An 18,761-nucleotide genomic window follows, 5' to 3' on the forward strand; every position below is an offset into this window, starting at 1 on the left:
AGTTGGATCTGAGTTTATACTAGGATGATATTAAGGTGACCAAACAGGTAGAAATGGTGACAGAAAAAGCCAGGAGGATTCACAGGTAGAAAAACAGACAGCAGGAAAACAGGTGATGGTGCCTCTGTATAGGATTCTGGTGAGGTCTCATTTGGAGTACTGTTTGTAATTCTGCAGAATGCTCTTTCAAAAGGATATAAAGAAGATGGAGCTGGTTCAGAGGGTAGCTATGAAAATAGTCAATGGTCTTAACCATAAAGCATATAGGAACAGAATTAAAGATCTAAATATCTATACTTTGGAAGAAAGGTGAGAGAGGCACAATATTACAGATATTTTTAAATACCTCCATAGAGAGCCTCTTTCAAAAAAGGGGTTCATAGGATGAGGGTGAAAGTGGATGACTAAGGAGAAATCTAAGGAAATATTTCTTTGTGGAAAGGGTGATGGATGCGTGGAACAGCCTCCCAGTGGTGTGTGAGGGACTGTAGAACTTAGTAGTGGGTATACTGTAGATGGGCAAACTGTATAGGCTGTATGTTATTTGCCCACATTTTCTTTATTTCTATATTATGTGGTTTGGTATTTGGTGGTTGAATGCCCCACTTTAGCCATTGATGAGTTTGTAGTTATCTTAAATTCTCTGAATTTATAGATTCTGCATACTTAACAAAGCTGTGTCCTGCACTTCCATAAATGTTGTCTCCTGCATCCTTTAAGAAAAATAGAAGGGTTAGAGATGAAGGTAGGTAAGCAAGATCCAAATGGATTGGGATAAACTACATGCCTATATATATATATATATTTTTTTTTTACAGCTTTCTTTGCATTGACATATGGGTCCACAATTCTGCACAGAATGTGGCTCTGATAGGGACAAAGGAAATCCAGTGCAGTGTGCCATAGAACAAGGGAGAGGGCAGAGAAGCTGAGTGTGCACCACAGGGATTGTAGGGGAGCAGAGAAAGGTATAGTACAGCAAAAGCTATTTTCCAAAGCAGAGTCCTAAACCTTACATGAAGCATATTCTTTCTATAATTCTTAATTTAAGAGATTATTTTGAAATGACAAACCCTGGTCATCATGTAGTTGTGTAAACTGTTCACAAAATGCATAAGCTTCACTCTTAGTAGGAACATGCGATGAATTTGTTGTCTTATGGGTTCCTTCTGCAATACAAACTGAAAAACCATTCCTTGTTCAAATAGCGGTCTTTCTGTAACAAGTGGCTTTTCTGCAGCATTTACCAGTTCTACAAAATGAAAGAAAAAAAAAAAGATTTAACATATTAGTATCTTAAATATATTTAGTTTTATTTGTATACATTTAAAGGGTAATTCTATAATCTAGGCATCTGCATTTATATGCACCTTATGTGCGTAAATGTTCAAAATACTAGAACTTAGCATGTATCTGTACCCGTGAAAGTGCTAGTAGGGCACATAAAGTGATATTTTGCAATTACTCACTTAGCCTACATAGCATATGTTTGAAAGCGGGTGTATACAATGGTGAGACTCCCACTTACATGTGGAACGTACAGAATACTTACTCCTGGGGGAATTCTGTGCAAATGTGCAATACAGAATTTGCGCATAATTCTCTACCTCCACAGAACATGTAGAATTCTGCACAGCCACCAGCACTGGCTGCGCCGCTTACTTGCTCCCCCTCTCCTTCACAGAGACCGCATGGCAAGAAGAGGAGGAAGTGAATGGCTGCATGTTGGGCTGCTAACTCCTTCTGAGCTGGATTAGACCAGATTGCTCATGTGAACTGTGCAGCCTCTGTACAACCCTGTGGTTCAAATAAACAGTCAGGTCCAGGCTGGCAGAGAAGAATGACATGGCCCGATATGCAACCATTCACTCTCTCCTCTTTCAGAATGATCTCTACGAGGGAGGGGGAAAGAAAATGAACAAAGAAGCTGATGCTGGTGGCTGAGTTTGCCATAAGGATGAGAGAGGGGCAAAGAAAAGTGAGTGTGAAATGGGGACTGGGGAGGGTAAAGCAATGTGACTGTGTGCCATGGGGATTGGGGAGGGGGTCAGAGCAAAGTGCCTATGGGGGACAGAGAAAGCTGAATGTGACAAACACATCAAGAAGTGTTCCCTACATAGGAAGATGGTGTCCAAGGAGTAAGGAAGAATATTGCCCAATATTCTTGGTGCTGTACTTTCTGAGCTGTTACTGGAAGTTTTAGTAAAAGTAGCTTTTCAGTTACAGGATTGCACAACTGAAAATATACCCACAATTGACACAGACACATTGACTCCTGAGGCAGGCATACCATTTGCCGAAACATGGAACTGTGTCGAGTCTTTTATATTTGGTCACTGGAAATAAAGAATTTATCTACTCAGCTTTTGGTGTCCCACCTGGATTGGTTGCCCTATATCCCTTTCCTACTCCTTGGATAGCAAAGCTGAATGTGTGTCATGGGGATTATAGGGCAGCATAGAAATCTGAGAGTGCGTTATGAGACAGGGGTGCAGAGAAAACAGAGTGTGAGCCATAGGGTTTGGAGGGGGGCAGAGAAAGCTGAGATTGTGCCGTGGGAATGAGGGCAAAACAAACTGAGAATGTGCACTGGTGTGTGTAAGGCAGGGGAGAATCAAGCTTAAGAGTGTGCCATTGTGGAGGGTGGGGAGAAATACAATGACAGCTGGGAAGGGAAGGAGAAAGAATGAAAGGTCAGGGGATGCCTGGGGGAGAAGACTTTGGAGACAGACAATTAGGGGTCTTGCTAGGATTTAGGAGAAAAAAAACTGCAGTTGGAGTGAGAGGGAACTGTGGAAAGAAAAGGAAGAAAGGGATTTCAGGCTTTATGATAGGGGAATTCTGCAAGAATACATTACAAATAAACTAAACAGATTTTTTTGCGCAAAATTCCTCCAGGAGTAAATACATTTATGTTACTTACCTGTAGCAGGTTTTCTCAGAGGACAGCAGACATATATTCTCATATGTGGGTGATGTCACCCAAGGAGCCCACTGCGACATTGCCAAGTGCACTGTCACTTTAAATCTCTGAGGCAGTGCCCCCACCAAACATGCGCGGGTGCCTTCCTGACCAACACCTGAGTAAAGGACCAGCAGTACAGTACTAAAGCTAAGAAGACAAGTCCAAGGGAAGGTGGGAGGAATGTGAGAATATATGTCTGTTATCCTTGGAGAACACCTTAAGTAACTTAGCTTTCTCTGAGGACAAGCAGGGATATTCTTACATGTGGAACTCACTAGCTACCAGGCTCACAACATAAACAAATTTTGCAACTAAGCAGATAGTGAGCCTGGTGGAAAAAAGGGTGGGAGGGCAGAATTGACTTAAATAGTAAAAAGATTCTGCAGGACTGCTTGTCCAAACTGTCTGCCCGCCTAGAATGCTGCTCCAGACAGTGAGCAGTGAAGGTGTGGACAAAAGGCCATGTAGCCACCTTGCAAACATCTTCAATGGAGTCACTGCAGAAATGGGATACTGAAGCCGTCATGGCTCTTACATTGTGAGTTGTGACCTGGCTATGAAGGGTAAGCCCAGCCTATGTGTAGGAAATACAGTCAGCCAAGTTGAGATTGTATGTTTGGTGAATCCCTAATCTGTTAGGGTCGAATGGTACAAAAAGCTGGGAGGATTTCCTATGATGAATTTTGTACCTTGTAGATAGTATGCTAGTACAGTGCTGTTTCTCCAGGATTACAGTGTGGCTTAGGGAGGAAGACTGGTAGTACAATGGACTGACTGAGATGGAACTCTGATACCACTTTAGGAAGGAATCTGGGGTATGCTCAGAGTACAACCCTGTCGTGGCAGAACCTGGTGTGAGGTGGGTCGTGCCACAAGAACTTGAAGCTCGCTGACTGTTCTGGCAGAATTAAGTGCCATTAAGAACACTACTTTATATGTGAGGAATTTTACAGATCAGGACTGAAGTGGCTCCAAAAGAGGTTTCATGAGAGCTGTTAGGATGACATTGAGATCCCATGCCACTGGAAGTGGCTTGATAGAACGTTTGGTATGAAACAATACTTTCATGAATCTAACTATTAAGGGATGAACTGAAACTGGCTTGTTATCAGCCTTAGAATGAAAAGCACTGATGGTACTCAAATGTACTCCAAGTTAGTTGTGAGAGGCCAGAATCTGAAAGGTGGAGGAGGTACACCATATGGGTAGGAAGAAAGCTGGTAGTAGGATCAAGAGCTCTGGTTGCACAACAATGAGAAAATCTTTTCCACTTTAAATGGTAGTTTTCCTAGAGGCTAGAAGTATCCTAGAGACTATATCAGGAAGGTTTAAAGAATGTAAATCTACATCATCAAAAACCAAGCCGTCAAGCTAGAGAGCTAGGGTCTGCATGAAGAAGGAACCCTTCATTCTGTGTTATTAGGGTTGGAAAAGGATCTAACTTCAATGGTTCCTTGGATAATAACTCTAGGAGATGATGGAACCAATAGGGAGCTATTAGAATCATGGTCCCCTGTCCCCCACTGCTGGAATATTCAACGAACTACAAAGTTACTCGTTTTCATCCATTTGTGAGGATAAAGGATTCTGCTCAGTTTGTCTGCTACAGTATTCTGCTTGCTGGCTAGGAAAACAGCTCTTATAGAGATGTTTCACTTCCCAAGGCCATGTCTGGACTGCTTGTCGACAGAGGAGGTAAGAACCTGTTCATGCCCGTTTGTTCAGGTAATACACTGCTACGTGGTTGTCTGCACGAACAAGAATTACCTGTCTGAGCATATGGTTCTGTAAGGTTTTGAGAGCGTTCTAAACAGCTCATAATTCTAGGAGGTTGAAATGATGATGTTTTCTCTCGTGGGGACCAAAAACACCGAGTGTTGAGACCTTCGAGATGTGTTCTCTAACCCGTCATGGAAGAATCTGTAGTGAGGATCTTGTGATGTGGAAGGGGCAGGAACGGAAGACCCCAGGTGAGATTCTGGAACACCATCCACCACTGTGAGAGTGGTGTAGCTGTGGAGTAATTTGAATATGAGCTGATTGTAATTCCATGGCTTGGGACCACTGAGAGGAGAGTGTCTACTGGGGAATTCAGAAGTAGAGAACAGGGCCGGTGCAACCCGGTAAGCGCCGGCCTTCCAGGGTGCCAAAAGAAATCGGTAAGCGATTTTCTGCTGCTGATTGCTGTCTGCCGCCACAGGTCTCTCTCCTTACGGACTCTTCTCTGTCTGCTGGAGTGCCTCTCTGCTGCAGCCGCCTGCCACCATCACAGGTCCTTCTGCTCTCCGACAGGAGCGATGCACGGCAGCACGTCCTTCCGGCTTCTCTTCTCCTTTCCTGCCCAGTGTCCCACCTCCTCTGAGTCCTCCTGATGTTAACTGCCTGTTTCCGTTGCATGAGGGGACACAGCAGGAAGGATCTGTAGTTGAAGCAAGGAGGTTGAAGAAAACAGGAGATGGAATGACATCAAAAAGTTGAAGCCACTTAGGATAGTCTATATTTAAGCTTCCTCATGCAGCCGTCATCTAGTACACTCAAAACAAAACAAACCCATGAGCTGCTGCGTCCATGTTGTCATTCTTTATTGCTAGTAGCAATTTTATTTAATCTTACTTAAATTTTCCAAACATGCTGGCTTGTGCAGCATATGGATGTACACAGAGGAAGTATAATAATGGAATACCTTTTCATAGATAAAGTAGTAATTTGTTATAAATCGTACTCAGTGTGTCATTTGGAGGGGTTTATTATGTGTTGAACATAACACATTACCCTAGCATGTGTTATGTTCATGCAGAGATTTTTTTTTTCTCCTGGTAAAAGGCCACTAAAACAGACATCATGCTAAGAGAATCAGGGGCCCAACATTCAGACTTTCTATCTATCTATTTACTTATTTTTGACATTTATATTCCACATTAAACATGAATTAGGTTGAAGATCCTTTTGTTTTGAGGAATGCAGTGTATATTATAAAAATGCACTTAATATTGTTTATTACTACTATTTAAAGAAGAGATATTATCAGCTTCCACTCCGGGGAAATGGAGGTTTTCCACCTGGATTGGAAGCTCGGATATTCAAGAGATGGTCAGACATGGGAATCACCCTAATTGAACATATAGCAAACGAAGAGGGGAGATTATACATATTTCCAGACCTGCAGCAGAGGCTGTCTTTAACCAACACAGATTACTTTACATATAGACAATTACATCATTATTGGCATAGCTTAGACCAAGAGGCGTTGGGCTCAAAATTGGGACAAAAACTTCGAGACTTCTTAAAAGGGGACGCACATGGCCAGGTGTCTATATCCAGTATGCATCGGGCTCTGCTGTCGCTCTGTCAGCCTCGAAACTATAGAGCATTAACAGAGGCATGGAGCAAAGATCTGGGGTATGAACTGAAAGGGGTAAATTTTGCAAAATTGATAAAAGATATCCCCAGACAAGTGGGCGGGGCGGAGCTGCAGGAGAGTCAGTACAGGATAATACATAGGGGATACATAGCACAAACACAAGCGGCAAGAGCCGGTTGGGCACCGGAGGCTCAGTGTGTAAAATGTAGACGAGGGAGAAACATTTTTGCACGCATTTTGGAGTTGTGTCAAAGTGAAAATCTTTTGGAAAAGGCTCCATAATAATTTGGAGACTCTCGTAGGGTACAGGTTAATTCCCTCTTGGAGAGGGGTGGTACTAAATAAAAGGGGGGCCTACGAACTTTCAGATAAGAGCACGGATCTCCTACTGGGTAAGGCATACGCAGTGGGGAAAAAATGCATATTGAGACATTGGATCAAGAGGAACCACCCACCATCTGGCTTTGGAGGAATAAATTTCATGAGTTGATGTTATGGGAGGCTAGAGCAGCACGAGGCACCCCAAAGAAAAGAAAAGCATTCATTTCCATTTGGAACAGATACTTGCAAAAAATTTCTCATAAAGCACGAAGTGCAGTGCTCAATAATCTGACCGAGCCTTGAGAAGGAAGGAGAGAGAGGCTAAAAAATTTTAGGAGTGGGAGTGGTTAGTGGAGTATGCATAGTTAGAGAAGTCCGCCTCAGAAAATGGGGTAAAGTGCCAGGGGAATCCGGACACGTTAACCTACACTCTGATAATTATACTGAGGGGAGAGGTAGAGGGATGCCATGAAGTTAAAAGTTGGTTTAAGAGGATAGAGGGGAGGGAAGTGGGGGAGGGAGGAAGGGGATATAGTTTTGGAAAAGGTAAGATTCTATGTAAATTGAAGAGTTACATGCAATAATAGCTTGGAGAAGTTTTTTTTTTTTTGAAGAAAAATATTCAGAAGTCTCGTTTGTAAACACTGTTGGGACTTAAACGAGGTAATAATACACAGAGCAAAACACGAGACACAATTATTGGAGTTTAATATGGAAGTTTATGGGTTAAGATAGAATTATCTGTTATCAGACTTTTATTGTTTAATAAAGAATTGCTAGTAACTCGTTTTCATCCATAACAATAGTTAATACATAAATGTTAAATACAGAATAGGGTTTGGGGGCAGGGAGGGATAAGTGTTATATTACAAAATTTGATGGCTGTACGTAATGTTGCATGTTTGAAGAGTTGTTCCATTGAGCTCTGTACAACTGTTTTGAGACTGCTATGTTAAGGTGGATTTGTACTTTTGGAGTTGTCATCAATAAAAACTATTGAAATAAAGAAGAGATATTTAATAATAAGGGCAGAACTATCTTCACCCAGAAGTCCAGAGTCAGTCTAAATGTGCCAACAGTTCTGTGATATATATTTATTTCTTCTTCCAAGTCTGTTTACTTGTAAAAAGCATGGGGTTTTATTGGAGGGGGGGGGGGATGTTAATCTTTGTCTCCTGGCTGTGTGTTTTATATAGATGAGTCCCCGGAATAATGATGGCTAAGGGAAAGCAACAGTAGAACCAGGGGCGTAGCTACAGGTGGGCCTGGGTGGGCTTTGAAGTAAGTATACATAGGAAATCAAATACATTAGCGTTTAACTTTAAAAATGGAGACTATGATAAAATTAGAAGAACGGTGAACAAAGAACTTAGAGGAGCGGCTGCGAGGGTCAAAATTTTACATCAGGTGTGGATGCTGTTCAAAAACACTATCCTGGAAGCCCAGGCCAAATATATTCCACATATTAAAAAAGGAGGACGGAAGGCCAAACGACAGCCGACGTGGTTAAAAAGTGAGGTGAAGGAAGCTATTAGAGCTAAAAGAAAATCCTTCAGAAAATGGAACCGACTGAAAATAATAAGAAACAGCATAAGGAATGTCAAGTCAAATGCAAAGCACTGATAAGGAAGACTAAGAGGGACTTCGAAAAAAAGATTGGGTTGGAGGCAAAATCACATAGTAAAAAGTTTTTTAGGTATATTAAAAGCAGGAAGCCGGCAAAAGAATCGGTTGGACCGCTAGATGACCGAGGAGTAAGAGGGGCGATCAGGGAAGACAAAGCCGTAGCGGAGCATTAAATGAATTCTTTGCTTTGGTCTCTGTAAACCTGGAGGATGTAATGGGGCAGTTCTACAAACTGAAGAGTGGCAGATTTCTGGACCGGATGGTATTCATCCCAGAGTACTGATAGAACTGAAAAATGAGCTTGCGGAGCTATTAATAATATGTAATTTATCCTTAAAATTGAGCGTGGTACTGGAAGATTGGAGGGTGGCCAATGTAACGCCGATTTTTAAAAAAGGTTGCAGAGCAGACCCGGGAAATTATAGACCGGTGAGTCTGACGTTGGTGCCGGGCAAAATGGTAGAGACTATTAAGAACAAAATTACAGAGCATATTCAAAAGCATGGATTAATGAGATATTTGTAAGGCATATTTTCAAAGCACTTAGCCTTCCAAAGTTCCATAGGTTTCTATGGAACATTGGAAGGCTAAGTGCTTTGAAAATATGAAAGTCAACACGGATTTAGTGAAGGGAAATCTTGCCTCACCAATCTACTACATTTCTTTGAAGGGGTGAACAAACGTGGATAAAGGTGAGCCGGTTGATTTTGTGTATCGGGATTATCAGAAGGCGTTTGACAAAGTACCTCATGAAAGACTCCAGAGGAAATTGGAGAGTCATGGGATAGGAGGTAGTGTTCTATTGTGGATTAAAAATTGGTTAAAAGACAGAAAACAGAGTATGGTTAAATGATCAGTATTCTCAATGGAGAAGGGTAGTTAGTGGGGATCCCCAGGGCTCTGTACTGGGACCGCTGCTTTTCAACATATTTATAAATGACCTAGAGATGGGAGTAACTAGTGAGGTAATTAAATTTGCTGATAACATGTGGAGGGGCATAATCGAACGGGGCACTCAAGTTTTCATGAGGGCGTCCCCGCGAAGGGGCGTGGAAACCCGTATTATCAAAACAAGATGGGCATCCAACTTCCTTTTTGATAATACGGTCGGGGACACCCAAATCTCAACATTTAGGTCAACCTTAGAGATGGTCGTCCCTGGTTTTTGGCGATAATGGAAACCGAGGACACCCATCTCATAAATGACCAAATCCAAGCCCTTTGGTCGTGGGAGGAGTCAGCATTCGTAGTGCACTGGTCCCCCTCACATGCCAGGACACCAACCGGTCACCCTAGGAGGCACTGCAGTGGACTTCAGAAATTGCTCCCAGGTGCATAGCTCCCTTACCTTGGGTGCTAAGCCCCCCAAAACCCACTACCCACAAGTGTACAACACTACCATAGCCCTAAGGGGTGAAGGGGGGCACCTAAATGTGGGTACAGTGGGTTTGTGATGGGTTTGGAAGGACTCACATTTACCACCACAAGTGTAACAGGTGTCCCATTGGTTATCCTCCTTCCACCAGGTCTCAGATGCCTATCTCTAATTTTTCATTTAGTACAATATATTTTAACTCTGCCATCTTATTTCTTAGGCTCCTGGCATTCGCATATAGACATTTCAAACTATGTCTGTTGTTCCTGTTTACATCATGCTTAGTACTTGACAGAATTAATTTGCAATCTTTTGTCTGATTTTTATTTAAGGACACCTGATCTACTACGGTCTCTTTTGCAACTTCACTAACAGGATACCTTATCTTCCCTGTTTTGGTGATATCTTTGAAAGATACCTTATCCCGAACCATGCGCTTTTGAATGACTGTCGCCATTCCCCCCGTTTCTAGTTTAATTAAAAAACAGAGTTAATAAAGGTACTTTGAGAAAAGGGGTGTGTGTAAGACCTACAATTAATATTAATGAGGGCGCTACAAGCCCTTGCACCGGCCCTGGTACAGAGCTGCATGGGAATGGGGATTATGGTAATACCGTGGAGCCCGTGGAATTCCCGCAGATATGGAAGAAGTTGCCACGGGATGTCCAGTCTTCCAATTTCCTAAGGTCTTCCTGCAATATTTCACAGTCCACTCGTGTTTTAACAACCTTGAATAGTTTTGTATCATCTGCAAATTAAATCACTTCACTCGTTGTTCCAATTTCCATATCATTTACAAATATGCTAAATAGCACTGGTCTCAATATAGATCCCTGCAGCACTCCACTGTTCATCCTCCTCTATTGAGGGAAATGACCATTTAACCCCTACCCTCTCTTTTATGTCCATAACCAATTCCTAATCCACACCAGAACCTTGCCTCCTATCCCATGACTCTTTAATTTTCTCAGGAGTCTGTAATGAGGAACTTTATCAAAAGCTTTCTGAAAATCTAGATACACTACATCAACCGGCTTACCTTTATCCACATGTTTATTTACGCCTTCAAAGAAATGAAGCAAATTGGTGAGGCAAAACTTCCCTCGGCTGAACCCATGCTGACTCTGTCCCATTAAACCATGTTTGTCTATGTATTCTGTAATTTTATTCTTTATAATAGTTTCCACTATTTTGCCCGGCACTGACGTCAGGCTTACCGGTTTGTAATTTCCCAGATCACCACTAGAACCTTTTAAAAAAATCGGAGTCACATTGGCCACCCTCCAATTTTCAGATACTACGGATGGTTTTAATGACAGGTTACATATTACTAACAGCAGATCAGTAATTTCATGCTTGAGTTCTTTGAGTATCCTTCTATGTATGCCATCCGATCCAGGTGATTTACTAGTTTTTAATTTGTCAAATTAGCTCAATACATCTTCTAGGTTCACTGAGATTTCTTTCAGCTCCTCTGCATTAATCACTCTTGAAAACCATTTCCAGTACTGGCAGATCTCTTGTATCTTCTTCTGTAAAGACAGAAGCAAAGAATTCATTCACTTTCTCTGCTATGGCCTTGTCCTCTCTGAGCGCCCCTTTTGCTCCTTTGTGATCTAACGGTGCAATGGATTCCCTCACAGGCTTTCTGCTTCTGATGTACCTGAAAAAGTTGTTACTGTGAGTTTTAGCCTCTGCGGCAAGTTTCTCTTCACATTCTCTTTTAGCCTTCTTTATTAATGTTTGCATCTGACTTGCCAGTGCTTATGTTGCTTCTTATTTTCTTCATTTGGATCCTTTTTCCATTCTTTGAAGGACAATCTTTTGGCTGTAATAGCCTCTTTCACTTCACCTTTCAACCGTGCTGGCTGTCATTTTCTCTTCTTTCCACCTCTTCAAATATGTGGAATGCATCTGGACTAGGCTTCAAAAATGGTATGTTTGAATAACGTCCACACCTGATTTAGTGTTGTAACCTTGACAATCCTTTTAGTTTCTTTTTAACCATTTTGCTAATTTTATTATAGTCACCCTTTTGAAAATGAAATGCAGCTGCAGTAGATTTTCTTTGCAGGTTCATCCCAGATAGTAGCTCAAACTTACATAGTAACACAGTAAATGACGGCAGATAAAGACCTGTACGGTTCATCCAGTCTGCCCAACAAGATAAACTCATTTTACATGGTATGTGATACTTTATATGTATACCCGAGTTTGATTTGTCCTTGCCTTTCTCAGGGCACAGACCGTAGAAGTCTGCCCAGTACTGTACTGTTCTTGTACTAAGTTCTGAAGCTAACGTCGAAGCCCCTTAAAATTTACACTCCAGCCCATCCCTATCCAGTCACGATCAGGGCGTAGACTGTAGAAGTCTGCCCAGCTCGATCACTGTTTCCCAGAGGGCCCAACACTGCCACCTCTCGCACTATGCCCTGTACGCCACCAAGAACTAGATCCAAAATGGCTCCCCCTCTTGTCAGCTCCTGGACCAGTTGGTCCAAAAAGCAGTAATTTATTACATCTAGAAACTGTATCTGCCTGATGTAACATTTATCTAGTCAATATTATATAGCCATTATTATATTCTAGAAACTGTATCTAGAAACTGGATCTGCCTGATGTAACATTTATCTAGTCAATATTTATCTAGCCGTTATTATAGCGTTGCCCAACTTGTCAACTTTCCTAATCTCTGTAAACATTTCTTCATCTGTCTGTTTGTTCTGTCCTGGCAGTTGGTAGTACAGCCCAACAAGAATACTCCTTCCCTTCACACATGGGATTTCTATTCATAATGATTTAATGATGCTAGCTGTTTCATGTTGAATGTTTATTTTATTTGACTCAATTCCCTCTTTAACATATAGCACAACCCCCTCCAATTTGATCCTCTCTATCACTGCGATACAATTTGTACCCTAATAACTAAAAACTAGGAACTGCTGTGCCTGCTAGAGGCTGTTAATGCTGTAGTACAAAGCTCAAATTTTAAAACTAGGAGGAAAGTGTATGGAGACTAGTTGATAAAGTTGCTTTTTTATATTTTTATTCTGCTTATCAATAACCTATAATTCCTCCTTTAAACCCCAATATTTAAGTTCCCAAAGCACAGAGCAAAATAATGTTCACTTACCAGAGAAATGTGCTCTTCTCTCAGAACTTCTCTGAAAGAAAATTAAGATGGACCGTTCCTCTTTATATAGGTTTAAATCTAAGAGGACTGCTTCTAACAGACCCTTTTAAGCTAACTCTCAATGTGAAATCAAATAGAATGTTAGGTATTATTAGAAAAGAAATGGAAAACAAAAACGAGGGTATTATAATGCCTTTGTACCGCTCCATGGTGCGACCACACCTTGAATATTGTGTTCAATTCTGGTCACCGCATCTCAAAAAAGATATACTGACATTAGAAAAGGTATAGAGAAGGGCGAGATGATAAAGGGGATGGGACGACCTCCCTATGAGGAAAGGCTAAATCGGCTAGGGCCCCTCAGCTTGGAGAAGAGATAGCTGAGGGGAGATATGATAGAGGTCTATAAAATAATGAGTGGAATAGAACAGGTAGACGCAAATTGCTTGTTTACTCTTTCCAAAAATACTAGGACTAGGGGGCATGCAATGAAGCTACAAAGTAGTAAATTTAAAATGAACTGGAGAAAATATTTCTTACACTCAATGTGTAATTAAACTCTGGAATTCATTGTCAGAGAATGTAGTACAAGCAGTTAGCTTTGTGGGGTTTAAAAAAGAATTGAATAGCTTCCTAAAAGAAAAGTCCATAAGCCATTATTGAAATTACTTGGGGAAAAGCCACTGCTTATTTCTAGGATAAGCAGCATAAAATGTATTGCACTGTTTTGGGATCTTGCCAGGTACTTGTGACCTGAATTGGCCACTGTTGGAAACAGGATGCTGGGCTTGATGGACCTTCGATCTGTCCCAGTATGGCAATACTTATGTACTTATGCAACAGTTTCCAGTGCTTTATACAAGGAAATATATCTATTGCACAGATCACGGTACTGATGATGTCCCAAAGAAATTGAGAATTTAAGGTGTGTGAGAAACCAGCCCGCCATTTCGCGCATAAGGTTATGCCATGTGGTATGCGAGGGGGGCCACAGCATCAACTCAAGATTGCAAAATACATTCTTTGATTAAGAAAGTGGCCAATAAAACAAACTTGCACGGTGCGTCAGTGAAGCCCTCCCCGGCAGACAAGCTGTGCTACTCAGCAACAAAACTGAGTAAGACCATTCAACAGAACATTGCAAGGTGGATTGAATGACTTGCAGTGCCTGAGACAAAAAAGTAGACAGGGCAGGACATTCCAAAAATGAATGGAGAAAAGAGCAAGAAAAAGTCTTGCATTTCACACACGGTCATCATCCCACAAACCCATAGCTTTATCCTTCTGCTTAGTAATGTGAACCTGATGAAGTATTCTGTTGAATGTTTTGAAAAGCTGCATTAGGGGTCACCGGTAAAGTTCCTCAAATACAACCCCCAACTAAGCCTCAGACAAGTCCCCTACCTCCGCTCCCTATCTAGTTGAACATAGACACTTTCTTCTGTGAATGGTGCAATATTTACTCTATTCACATATATACCTTTGTCAGCTAATCATGGTCCTTCTCCAAGGTTTTTTTTCCCAAAAAGACAGAAGTATTTGTTTAGCATGTCCGTCTTCGCATTCTCTACATATTTTCAGCATCTTTCACTCTTAAAATTTCATTTCTAGCCTTCCAACTATCTTTACATCTCTAGTCATTTTAGTTCCGCATTGCGTTTTGTGTGACCGCATTCTGTTTAGCTCTTATATCAAACCATACTGTGTGATGATTACTACTGCAACAGTGGGCACTCATCCAGACATTAGATACATTTTCTCCATTTCTTTCATTGTTTCTATCATCATCTGTCTGAGCAGAACAGAGCAGACCAAATGGTTCATAGATGTCTTCATCTGCTATCATTTACTATGGTACTATGTAGTTCGCCTGCTCTCCCTCAGGCATATGTCCCATCTCCATTTCACCTGCCCCAAGTACTCCATCTTGCATATGTTTCCTGGTTCTGCTGTACCCATACTTCAAACTACAATGACTTCACTCTTTCATAGTTTTCATCCCATTGCTGTATCTATATCTCTTTGATGGCTCATGTGACCTAGGGTAAAGGTCCATAACATATTGCCCCAGCTAAATAACGGATTATCCTCCACATTTATTTCTGACCATTAAAATAATTTCTCCAATTTCATTCATACCCTCCCTTTTATTTCTTAAGAGCATAAGAATAACCATATTGGGTCAGATCGATAGTCCAGCCTGTCCAGTATCCTGCTTCCAACGGTGGCCAATCCAGGTCACAAGTACCTGGCAGAATCCCAAAGATTAGCAAGATCCCATGCTACTGATCCCAGGAATTAGTAGTGGCTTTCCCATATCTATCTTAATAGCAGATTATGGACTTTTCCTTTGTCTAATGTAGAATCATGAGCACAGGTCAGCACCCCAGCACAGGTCAAAAAGGGCAGAGGCTAACAAGCCGGTGCAACTCTGGAATCTATCAGAGATTGAGAAGCCTGTAATTTATTAAAGAACATGAGCCTGTGTAAACTGAGGAATTTATGATCTATTATGATACCCTTACAGGCAAGCTGGCGTGGGAAAGGTACAATTATGGATGAACAGAAGAATGTGATTTAGCAATTTAAGGGAAAATAGATGGTGAGAACAGAGAACAGAATGATCTCTGAGGAAGATAAGTGCTGAAGTAATGTGAAGCATTGCTTAAAAGGTATAAAAAATAGCTGTATCAGAGCAGTACGTTGGAAGAGACAGTCACAGATTACATTTCTATGTAACAGTGCTGCTTTCCCATATGAGAAAATACCAATTTGTATCTGTATCTTGGTAAGTAATTAAAGAATAGCTTTTCTCATACATGTGGCCTTCCTAGTCTTTTATCTCTCTAAATTGTGGGTGGCTGGTGAGTACTAATTTGGGGAGGTGGTAAAAAGACTAGTAATATAAACCTTTTTAGAATTCAGATACACTTAACTGCCAATTCTGTATTCTCTGGCAACGAGTTCCAGAGCTTAACTATTTGTTGAGTGATAAAATACTTTATCCTACTCATTTTAAAAGTATTATCATATTACTTCATGGAGTGTCCCCTAGTCTTTGTACTTTTTGAAAGTGTAAACAATCAATTTGAGTTTACTTGTTCTACTTCACTCAGAATTCTGTAGACCTTAATTGTATGCCCCCTCGGCCATTTCTTCTCCAAGTTGAACAGCCCTAACCTCTTCAGCCTTTCCTCATATGAGAGGAGTTCTATTCTCTTAATCATTTTGGTTGTTCTTTTTTGAACCTTTTCTAATTTCACTATATCTTTTTTGAGATACGGCGACTAGAATTGCCCACAATACTCAAGGTAAGGTTGGATCATGGAGTGATACAGAGCCATTAAATATAGTTTTTCTTTTTTTTTTTTCATCTATTTTCTAATAATTTCTAGTATTCTGTTTGCTTTATTGGCTGCTGCCACACACTCAGCAGAAGATTTCATCTTATTGCTCACGATGACAACTAGATCTTTTTCTTGAATGGTGATTCCTAACGTGGAACACAATATTAACTGGCTCACCTTTATGAACATATTTATTCATGTCTTCAAAAAAATGTAATAAATTGGTGAGGGAAGATTTCTGTTGCTGATACAGTTATTCAAAGTTGTTAAATCACAAGAGGATTGTTAGAAATTACAAAAGGACCTCACGAGATTGTGTGACTGAGTATCAAAATGGCAAAAGATATTTCATGTGAGCAAATGCAAAGTGATGCATGTAGAGAAGAATAACCCAAACTATAGTTACATGATGCAAAGCTCCACATTTGGAGTCACTACCCAGGAAAAGGATCTGCTCAGTGTGCAATGGCAACCAAGATATCAAACAGAATGTTAGAAATTATTATGAAATGAATGGCAAATAAAACAGAGAATATCATAATGCCTTTGTATAGCTCCATGGTGCAAATGCACCTTGAATACTGTGTGCAATTCTGCTCACTGTATCTAAAAAAAAAAAAAGATACAGCAGAATTAGAAAAAGGTACAAAGAAGGGCAACCAAAATGATAAAGGTATGGAACGACTCTCCTTGAAGAAAGGCTAAAGCAGAAAATGCTCTTTAGCATGGAGAAGAGTGCTGAGGGGAGATATGATAGAGGTCTATAAAATCATGGGTAGAGTGGAAAGGGTAGACATGAATCACATGTTTACACTTTACAAAAGTACAAGGAATAGGGGACACACAATGATGTTACCAAGCAGTACATTTAGAACAAATCAGAGAAAATATTTCTTTATTCATCCCCAGATTTTATACAGCATGACTGAAATTGTGCATGCAGATCCGGTTGTATTCTGGATTGCATGTCCAATTTAATTACTTAATAAGCCAATCAGCGCTAATTGCCACTTAAGCAATTGACACTTATTGGCATTAATTAGAATTTACACGCACAACCTGCTAAACATTCTGTAAAGTGGTGCGTGTAAATTCTAACGAGCACTGCCAAAAAGAGGGCGTGGCCATGGGCATTCTGAAAATCTATGCCCACGGTTATAGAATACACCTGCTCTACACCTAACTTAGGCGCCAGTATTTACACCAAGTTTTACTTGGCATAAATTGATGCGCCTAGAGCTAGGTGCAGGTATGGCCACTAGGCATATTCTATAAACCGGCTACATGTATTCTATAAACCACGCCTAACTAGGCATAGTTTATAGAATACACCTAGGTGTATTTCTTTTTGGCACCGATTTTTAAGGTGCTATATATAGAATCTCCTCAATGTGCAACTAAGTTCTATAACTGTTGCCAAAGGATGTGATAAAAATGGTTGGAATAACAGGGTTTGGGTTTAAAAGAAAAGTCCATAAACCATTATTAAGGTGGGAGAAAATACACTGCTTATTTATTTTACTCTTTGGGATCACTAGATATTTGTAACCTAGATTGGCCACAGTTGGAAATAAGATCCTGGGATTGATGGATCTTGGTCTGTCCCAGCATGGTGATGTTTAATGTACTTTTGACTATGCGCTGGAGGTAAGGGTGATTAGGACTGTTTTGCACGGGCTCTAATGGAAAATCATCTGATATTGAAGAAGGAACTGGACAAAACATGTTCACAATAGAAAGGGAGCACAGCTTTAGCAGACTGTTGCATTTCCAGGAGGCTGGTTGTTCAAGACAATATGCAGAGGATGTGGCCCAGAAGCTTCAACACCAATAGATTATTATAGGCCTGTACAAGTCTCATTCAGACAAACATGCGTAAGAGAGAAATAAGGAAAGGAAAGCAGACAAGAAACAATGTTAGAAGGCACAGAAGTTAACAAGTCTTGGAAGTATCAAGACACCTTTGTTTTCATTTCTGTTGGCAGAATGGAAAAGTCAACAATGATGAGCTAAAGAGACTGGAAAGGGCCGTGCATCAACCTTACACTAAGTTCTGAGATCTGGAAGAACAACTCTGTTCCAACAACATGAGATTATATCACCCCACTTGGTGTGCTTTAACAATTCTGCTTGTTGGTAGAAAATTATTATATTCAACATGAAACTTAAAAAAAAAAAAACACTGCCTTTTAGTGTACTTCTTACCTTCAAACTTTAAGACATCTAGACTGTATTTGGCCCACTTTATCAATAATAAAAGAAGAAATATCTGATTGTAAATTTTTTGACATTCTGAGCTTATAACAATATCCACAGGCCAAGGAACCTAAAAATGAAAAGGACAAGACAAAGAAAGAATTCAAATACTGAATTTATAAATAGGTAGCAAATAAAAGAAAGAAAAACAACTATACATTTCTACAACTGTGATTTACCTTATAGTTTAGTGTTAGACCATCTAAGGTGTGAACAGGAAGTTTCTTTGGTGGATCCACATTTTCAAAAGCAACAGATAGTCTGAGTGAGAAAAATAAACACACAGAATTTCAATTTGCAGCATTATAAAAAAGGTGAGCCATGCTAACAATTTTTAACCAAGAAAAACTATTGAAAAAAAGCAGGAGACCTTGTCA

At 40.5% G+C, this 18,761-nt stretch overlaps 1 protein-coding gene across 1 annotated transcript in view; it reads right to left on the reverse strand.

Annotated features, from left to right (window-relative positions):
* Positions 1-18,761, reverse strand: part of TUBGCP5 (tubulin gamma complex associated protein 5) — a 268,782-nt gene that overhangs the window by 54,938 nt on the left and 195,083 nt on the right. The window contains 3 exon segments of the mRNA XM_030201310.1: positions 1,074-1,252; positions 18,334-18,454; positions 18,564-18,645. Of these exon segments, the coding sequence (XP_030057170.1) occupies positions 1,074-1,252; positions 18,334-18,454; positions 18,564-18,645 (382 nt within the window).

The sequence above is a fragment of the Microcaecilia unicolor genome, chromosome 4 (genome assembly GCF_901765095.1).
Source record: "Microcaecilia unicolor chromosome 4, aMicUni1.1, whole genome shotgun sequence".
NCBI classification, from domain to species: domain Eukaryota; kingdom Metazoa; phylum Chordata; class Amphibia; order Gymnophiona; family Siphonopidae; genus Microcaecilia; species Microcaecilia unicolor.